The sequence below is a fragment of the Elephantulus edwardii genome, unplaced genomic scaffold (assembly GCF_000299155.1).
Source record: "Elephantulus edwardii isolate Elephantulus edwardi_28Jun2011 unplaced genomic scaffold, EleEdw1.0 scaffold00026, whole genome shotgun sequence".
Lineage (NCBI taxonomy): Eukaryota > Metazoa > Chordata > Mammalia > Macroscelidea > Macroscelididae > Elephantulus > Elephantulus edwardii.
Window position 1 is genome coordinate 16124823 of NW_006399776.1, and position 9437 is coordinate 16134259.

Consider the following 9437-nt stretch of genomic DNA (forward strand, 5'->3'; position numbering starts at 1 on the left):
TGGCTGACCAAATGATCTAAGGTCTTGTGCCACCCTTTCCTTTACTCCCCTTTCCTCTGTGCTCCTAGTGTCCAAATGATATAGTAACAGAAATGTGAGAGCTCATAATTCAACTTGTTATAATTTCTCACCCTCTAGAGATTCTGAAAACAACAAATGGACTATCCAAGAGATTATTCCCTCTGTTACTAAGTATTGTATAAAGATACTGGAAGACACTCAAAGTGTGACTGGGAAAGATCTACCTCCCTAAAGCAGAGTTGGCCTTAATGGAATGAATGTTTGGCAGATGGAATGAAGCTTTCACCTGATAAAGGACTTTCATTTGCTAATGAGGAAAAACACAAAATGAGGAGAAACATCCATTCATAGTTGGAAAGTGGAATACTTGAAATATAAATCTAGGCAAATGGAAAGTTATAAAAAAATGAAATGGAACACAAAGATAAAACCCCATAGAATTAATAAACTATAATGGACTTGCATTAATCATTTTGATATAGACAATTATATGATTTGTTATGCCAGAAAGTAAATTGAAGAGAAATGGTGTTTAATTCATCATCCAAAAGAATATTCATTCTCTGTCCTGAAATACAGTGCTGTCAATGACAGAATAATATCTATATTCATACAAAGAAGGCCTGCTAATAAAATTATTATTCAAATATAAGCACTAAACACTAAAGCCAATGATGAAGAAATTGAGGATTTCTACCAACTTTACTGTACCAGAAAGAATTGAATGACACTGAAAAATTTCAGAAAGTACCATATGAACAGGAACCAGTGGTAATGGAGGAGGAAGAAGAATCTGCACTGAAGGCATTGGCAAAAAAGTAAGGCCTCCAGAATTGATGGGAAATCAATTGGCTTATTTCAATTAACAGATGCAGCCTTGGATGTGCTTACCAGTCTATGCCAGGAAATTTGGAGGACAATTGTCTGGCCAACAGATTGGAAGAGGTCCATATTTGTTCCCATTCCCAAGAAAGGTGATCCAGCTGAATGTGGAAACTGTCAAACAATAATATATCATATGTAAGAAAAAATACTGGCGAGGATCATTTAAAAATGGCTAGAATAGTATGTAGATAGGAACTGTCAGATGTTCAAGCAGGAATTAGAAGAGGCCCTAGGGCCAGGGATATCACTGATGATGTCAGATGGATCCTGGCTGAAGGTAAAGAACACCAGAAGAATGTCTATGCTTTATTATTCAAAGGCATTTGACTGTGCAGATCATAACAAGTTGTGGCTGACCTTGAGAAGAATGGGAATCTCAGAGCACTTCATTTTGCTCATGCAGAACCTATACCTGGACCAGGAGACTATTATGCAAACAGAGCAGGGGGACACTGCAGGTTTAAAATTGAGAAAGAAGTGTGTCAGGATTGCATTCTCTCTCCATATTTATTAAATCTATATGCTGAGTGAATTATCCAAGAATCTGGACTCTATGAAGAGGAACGTGACATCAGGGTTGATGAGAGAGACTCATGCAATGGGTTCTTGTGTGTCAGGAAGTATGAGGATGGCATAGGATAAAACTGTATTATGCAGATGACACAACTTTGCTTGCTGAAAGTACGGAGGACTTGAAACACTTCTTGCAGAAGATCAAGGAATGCAACCTTCAGTGTGGATTGCATCTCAACATCAAGAAAACAAAAATTCTTTCGTCTGGACCAATAGGCAGTATATGATGAATGGAGAGGAGATTGTAACTGACAGCAACTTCACCTTACTTGGATCCATGATTAACACCCTTGATACCAGCAGCCAGGAAATAAGGAGACACATTGCACTAAGGACCTCTCCAAATTATTGAGGAGTAATGATGCCAGTTTGAGGAAAAAGCTACATCTGATTCAGTCCATGGTCTTTTCAATTATTTGCTGTGCATCTGAGAGCTGGTCAGTGAATAAGGATGGCAGGAAAAGAATTGATGCCTTTGAGGTATGGTGTTGGAGAAGAGAACTGAACATCCCATGGATAACAAAGAGAACAGATTTATCTTGGAGAGGGGGCAGCCAGAATGTTCTTTGGAAGCAAGAATGATGAGACGTCACCTCACATACTTTTGGCATGTTGCTAGGAGGAGCTATTCCTTGGAGAAGGTCATGATGCAGGGAAGGGTGGAGCATTGGTTAAGGACAGGAGGACTGAAGCGGTGACTGCTGCAATGGGCTCTTGTGTGTCAGGAAGTATGAGGATGGCACAGGATAGAACTGGGTTTAGATCTTTTGTTCATAGGGTCGCTATGAGTTGTACTTGACATGACGGCGCCTAACAACAACAACAACAACAACAACCAACTTCTGCAGTCTGAAATGGAATAAATCAAGACACATTAATAATAATTAATTATTGGATGTGAAAGTTGAAAACAAAGGAATAAATCTGATAATTGGAAAATATGACCTTTGTGAAATGGGATCAGAGATCCCATGATAGAAATCTGTAGAAGCAATGATTTATTCCTTGCAAGTCATTTTTTTAAAAACCATATACAAAAATATATAATATCTTTATATACAGGCGACTCGATGGCACACAACAACAAAATATAGTGAAGCTCACCTGTTAGGATACACAAGAATCAAAGTAAATAAATCTGTGGAAAGAGGTAATGGGAAAAGGTAACTAGCGGTTTTCACAAATTAAAATATATTTTTCTTTCTTTTATTACAGATGTTCCCTTGGAATATTATGGATTGAATTGTATTGTCCTCAAAAGATATTGATGTCCTGACCACTGTTACCTATGAATGTTATAATGCTTGGAGAGATGACATCAGATATTGTCTAGGAAAATGATACCAGATAATATGTGGTTATACTGGAGTAGGGTGGAGCCTAATCCTGTATGACTGCTGTTCTTAAACAAAAGAAGATGCACAGAGAAATAAAAAGTGATCATTTGAAGATGCATCTACAAATGAAGGAATGCCTGGAGCTAACAGAAGCCAGGAAAGATGAGAAAGAAACTTCCATGGTGTTTGTGGCAAGAATATAACCATGCCAAAATACTGATTTTAGCTTTTAACCTCTGGAACAGAGCAATAATGAAATCCTGTTGTTTAAAGGCACCCACTTTGTAGAATTTTGGTATGAAAGCCCTTGGAATTTAATATGTTATATCACAGCTTTTCTCAACAACACAACCAAAAACAGTGAAGAGTTTCCTTATTTGAATTGTGTCACAGGAATCACAAACCAAAACAAAGTATTCTAGGAAAACTTTTGGTTTTAATTCAAAGGGAAACATGCCAAAGAGAAAGAAAAGGGGGGAAATGAAATCATACTATCAGTTGATTTGAAGGGTTTACATTCTTCCTGGTCCATCCCGTATGTGTGGCCCAAGGCATGCACATTCTATTACTACATAGGCCAGACTAATGTGGCAGAATTTCCTCCACTTCCAGAGTAAGGAATGGGAAAAGGAAGTCTCTGAGCCTGTTCAAGGTGCTTCTGCTCATAACGGTGGGTAAAATGTCCACGAGAAGATCTGGGTTTATATAATGTAGATGGAAAAACACACAGCTGAGCAGTTTAATGAAGATCAGGACCACGAACACTATACATTGAAATTGCCTGCAAAAAGACATTGATTAGAAGGATGGAGAAAAAGTTCAGTAATCTTATATTCACAAATGTCTCAAGTGAATGCTTATGGTTTCTAGTTTTCTTCAGACAAAACTAATGGAAGCATGGAATGGGAGGAGCAGGGGACAAGAATAGAGGATAAATAGTGACAGCAATAATTGATGTATTGGAATTTAATGTAGCTAGTCTGAGGTTTAAGTCATCCAACAGAATAGACCTGACAATAAAAGGTCTTATGGGTGGGTGGGTGTGTGCGCACATACTTTTTCTTGTGTGCTTATTTTTTTGGGAAGTATATGTCTTTATTCTCATTATCCTTTCCACTCTTCTATAGTTAATCACCTGCTTATTTTGATTTGTAACTGGACTAAGTAAAAACCAAGGTTATGCACTTACCTGAACCAAAAGATCCTCCTCTGTTTCTTAATGATGGTCTTCTCCTAAGAGAAAGAAGAATAGTTACAACTAAGGTTACAAAGGGACTGTATAGAAAGTATGGTAACCAAGAGTACAGAACATGGAGTCTATCCAGGTTTAAATCTTGGCTCTGTCAATTCCTAGCTGCTATGGTGGCATACATTGGGCATGTTGTAAGGAAGGACCAGTCCTTGGTGATGGACATCATGCTTAGAAGGGTGGAGGGACAACACAAGAGAGGAAGACCCTCAATGAAATGGATTGATTCAGTGACTGGGGTAATGAGGGTAGGTGTGTCAGAGACAATAAGGTTGGCACAGGATAGAGCTGGTTTCAGGGCTATTGTACAGAGAGTCTCTATGAGTCACAAGTGACTCAATGGCACATAACCACAGCAACAATGGTGTGGGACAAGTAGTTGACACTCTAGAGTTCTTACATGGGTTAAGAGATGGGAGTGATGTGAGAGCTGAGATAAGACCAGGGGCAAAAATAAGACCAGGAGAGGGAAGAGTATAGGAGAACCTGAATAGGCACAGGAAAGACTTACCATGTTGCTTTGAATGGTCTCCACCAAAATTGATCCAGGTTTCACAATTTGAGAGGAGTTATTTTGGGCTTTGAATCTGGATTTTAAAAAAAAATGTTAGAACCAAAGATTGTACAACATAGTTTAAGTAGCTGATGAAAAGTTCTTTTCTAAGTCTACCATCTATGATTTCTTTCCTAAATTTTTAAAAATATTTACCATGTTAAACACTCAAAATTAAAGATTGTTCAACATCTTTAAATTTAAAGTCATTCTCAAACAAAAAAGGTAAAGTTAGTGGAGGCCAATCTTGGTATAACCAAGACGCTAGATTAAAACTGCCAAATTTGGGTGACAGCTGAAATCTTATGCCAAATCTTAGTTCCTTAAGTAAGCTGTTTACAGACTTATCTGACTTTGCAGGGTTTGGGGATCACCTAATAAAAAAATACCTGGAAGAAAGCATAGCATCATTTTATTATCTAAGAAAAGCAATAACTAAATATGAAAGATTATCAATTTGATTAAGTTTACTTAAAATTTAAAATTTTTTAAAGATAAAAGAATAAAATCTAATCAATAGATTAGGCTGTAATACATATATCCATGTACCCTACAAAGAAAAAGTATGGAACTACTGCAAATAACTAAGAAAAAAGACCGACAATCTCTGGCAGAATAACAAGAATCTTCAAAGATGGAAAATAACTCCTGTCAATGTGAATGTAGATTAACCAAAGTGATTCATTGGAGGAGATATGGGTCTAGTCACTCCAGGAATCCCGTGTGACTTTTTGTAGTTAAGCTAACTAACATCAATTGTTAATAAAGGCAAGGGAAAACAAACTTTAACATTGATTTTTTTTTTCTTTTAGTCTGGGAAATAGAGCAGAAGCTGGTAGGAATGGCTTTCTGGTGGCCATTTGCAAGAGACGGAGTTTATCCTGAGAAGGCCTCCACCTTTCAAAGATATCCTGAGACTGTCACTTCTGTCCATAAGGTAATTTGAAACTTACACTTCTTTTTCAAGAAGCATCATCTCCTTTTCCTTTTCCATCTCTCTTAGAATTTCCTGGTATTTCTTTCCATGGAAATAAAAATATGTATTTAGCACAATTGAAAATTTCAATATATTACATTAAAATGGCATTGCTAATAATTTTCATAACAAATTTCTTATCTAAGACTAACTTTTTTTGAATAAAATTTTTATTCCATGTTGGTTTACTTACACAGTTTGTATTTTCATTGTTTTTTCACACCAGATCTTTCCAATTTCCTTCACCCACCCCTCCTTCTACCCATCAAATTGTACGATCCTTTGATTAACCCTCCAGTCCATCTTCACACCTCTATTCCTCCCACCTTGGATCCTCATGTATGTTTTACTAGTTTTCTATTTCTACAATAATGGCCTTATACAGTATTTGTCTTTATGGGACTGAGTTCACTTAGCATAGTGCTCTACAGTACCTCCCAATTTAAGTAGTGCTTTTCAAAATCATTATTCCTCCATGCTTCATAGTATTCCACCGTGTGAATGTACCGTAATTTCTCAATCCATTCTATTGTGGTTGGACATTTGGACTGTTTCCATGTTCTTGCGATAGTGAATAACATTGCTATGAACATTGGTGTACAAAGCTCCATTTGTGCCTCACTTCTAATTTTCTCAATGTATATTCCAAGCAGTGGAAAAGTTGGGTCATAATGGCATTTCTATGTTCAGCTTTTTGAGGACACACCAAACTGCCTTACAGAGTAGTTGTACCATTTTACAGTCCCACCAACAGTGTTTAAGAGTTCCTATCTCTCCACATCATCCCCAACATTTATTACTTATTGTCCTATAAAACCTTGCCACTGCTACTGGGGTGAGATGGTATCTCATTGTGGTTATGATTTGCCATCTCTCTTATTGCCAGTGATTTTGGAGCATTTCTTCATGTTAAAACTAACTTTTAGTATTTTAAAATGCATGTTGTGTGTTCACTCACACATGCATGAATATACATACAGATAAGGAGGTGCATTAATAGAAAATTGACTAGAAATGAATTACATGAAAAAATACGTCATTGCTCTGACTCTCCTTGTGCTCAAATCTTAACTCACCAACTATGTTCCCCACGACATGTTCCCCAACATATTTAAATATGTTTCTTACCATCATCCTCATAGAATTATTGGGAAAAGTGATTGAGAAAATGTACCATATATCATGTGTTTAGCACAGAACAGGAGTCACATATACTTCCTAAACAGCATACCTCTAGAAACTCTATGAACTTTGAGAAAAGACGGTAGTTATGGAAAGGCTTCAGGCCTTTTGTTCATAGGGTCGCTATGAGTTGTACTCAACTAGATGGAAATCAACAACAACAAGGCTTATGTTGCTGTTGTATAAAAGGTATTTTTGTCCCACTGGCATATTTTAATCTAATGAATAGCTAAAGAAGTACTTATCCAATCATGGTCTTAGCGAAAGTCTGTCTCCACTCTGGCTTTTCTCAAACAACATTGTACCTTTATGTAGTGGGCCTGGTCTTCACAGAGCTGATGAACAAACTGATAGTAGCTTTCTGTCTAGAAAAAAAACAATTCCATGCCTTGAATAAAATCACAAATGCATTGTTTCCACTCAAGGCTAAGTTGACTCCTAGGCTGCTTAACTGGGGCATTGGGCATTTGGTTGGTTTCCTAGCAACTTCTTACCTGAGGAGAAACTGTCACATCACAAAGCAGTGATCTCATCATTCAGTCTCAGGGTCTATACTTTTTTTTTTTTTTTTTTATGCGTGTACCGTCAAATTGGATCTGACTGGTACAGGAGGCGACTGTTCCTCCTTCTTCAGCAGAGCATCTGGTGGATTTGAACCGTGCACTTCTGGGATTGCAGTGCAGTTTCCTGCCACTAGGCCACCAGAGCTCGCCAGGGTCTATACTTTTTAAATTAAAGAAAATTGTTTACCCAAGTTGTCCATCAAAGGATGTTTCAGGGCACTTGGATTTGGGATTCAATATTCTTGAGGTTGTTGTCACTGTTGTATTGTTGTTGATTTTCATCAAGTCACTATTAGGTGGTATCAAGTCAACTTTGACTCACAGAAACCCAAAATGACAAAGTAGAACTGTATCATAGAATTTTCTTGACTCTCTTTTTTTGTAAGAAGATCTACAGGCCTTTTTTCCCCCCCACATGAAACCACTGAGTGAGTTTGAACTTCTAACTTTCCAGTTAGCATTTAAATTCTTAACTGTTGAGTCATCTAGGTTCCTTATAATTAAGGTAGGAGAGTGTTTAATAAATGGTAAAACTAGTATGTTTTTATTTTATTGTGATCTGAATAAAAGTTGACAGAGTATATTGGTTTTTCATTTCATTATATATAATAATATATATATAATATATGTAATATATGTTTTAAGTGTTTAGGACATTAATTGAAATACCTACAATGTAATCAAACTTCTCCCACTTCTTCCCATAATTCCTATTTCCATTAATTCTATCCCTTCCTACCTTGAGGCCTTTATCTAGAGACAAATGCTATTCTTTTGATACATACTAAAAGCAATGCTTTTAACATGAGTTTGCTTTTTCATCCCTTCACTTGCAGGTGAACCAGGGATTTGTTTGCCACACGTTCTTGCTGCCCTGTCCTGTCTCTCAGGTGCTTTAAGCTTTTCTTTCTTTGGTTTGCTCTCCTCTATATATCTTGAGTTGGACTCTCAGTAGAAGAGACCTTGCCTTTACCTTGATCAGTTTCTCCTCTTGTTTTTCACAGAGTTCTGTTGTTTTTTGTAGTCTCTCCTATGGATATATGAACAGAAAAAAGTTAGTAGCAATCTTTTATGGAAGGTAAATGGGCAATTTTTACCTTCCCTCCACTGAACAACAGAGAATATTCATTATGGGTAACACATATTGAAACCATATGATAATATAAACCTAGTTTTATTGTCACAATAGTCCTATGAAGTGGGCACTATTATTACCACCATTTTACATATGAGGAAACAAATGTTTGGAAAAAATAAGTCATTTTCTTAAAAATCTTACACGGTAGTAGAGCTGAGATTTAAGCCTCAGTAGACAGTGTAATTCTGTGTATTCTCTCCATCTTCTTTTGATGCTTTCACTGTATTTCCCATGGCAACTTTTGATATTGCAACTTGAGGTTTAAATTTGTTGTTCAGTTCTCTCAGCTTGATAAATGTAGAGAGAGTTCTTTCCTTTTTATTCTCCAGTTCCAGCTCTCAGAACATTCTATCACAATACTTTGCTTTGTCATCTCCAGCTGCCATTTGAAATCTTTTCAGCTCTTTTACTTTGGAACGTTTTTTCCTTTCTTTTGGCTTCTTGACACTCTTTTGCAATTTTGAGAATCTCTTCTGACATTCATTTTAGTTTTTCCTTCTCTATCTTTTGCTCTCTTCATGAACGATACACTTGATATCAACCCACAACTCATCTGGTCTTTTAAAATTTGTTTTCAATGCCTTAAACCTATTCCTAATATGATCTTGAAATTAGATGGAATAGATTCAAGATGTTCAATGCCTTAAACCTATTACTAATATGATCTTGAAATTCAGATGGAATACATTCACGATCGTATCTTGTTTCTTGTGGACTTATTTTCATATTCTCCAGCCTCAATTTAAACTTGAATATATGTAATTGATGGTCTGTCTCACAGTATGCCCCTGACCTAATTTTGATTGCCAGCATTGAGCTTCTCCAATGATTTCTTCCACACATATGTTGTTGTTGTTGTTGTGTGCCGTCGAGTCACCTGCAACTCATAGCGACCCTATGTACAACAGCCCTAAACTCCGCTCTGTCCTGTGCCAATCGCACTGTCTCTGACACTCCCAT

At 36.9% G+C, this 9437-nt stretch overlaps 1 protein-coding gene across 1 annotated transcript in view; it reads right to left on the reverse strand.

Annotated features, from left to right (window-relative positions):
- Positions 1-3398: 3398 nt before the first annotated feature.
- The window catches only part of LOC102851480 (transmembrane and coiled-coil domain-containing protein 5B-like), a 22678-nt gene continuing 16639 nt past the window's right edge, over positions 3399-9437 (reverse strand). The window contains exons 6-11 of the mRNA XM_006883054.1: positions 8313-8369; positions 7082-7141; positions 5572-5636; positions 4577-4652; positions 4006-4049; positions 3399-3597 (exon numbers count right to left, since the gene is read on the reverse strand). Coding sequence (XP_006883116.1) covers positions 3399-3597; positions 4006-4049; positions 4577-4652; positions 5572-5636; positions 7082-7141; positions 8313-8369 — 501 coding nt within the window. The remainder of the gene's footprint in view (positions 3598-4005; positions 4050-4576; positions 4653-5571; positions 5637-7081; positions 7142-8312; positions 8370-9437) is intronic.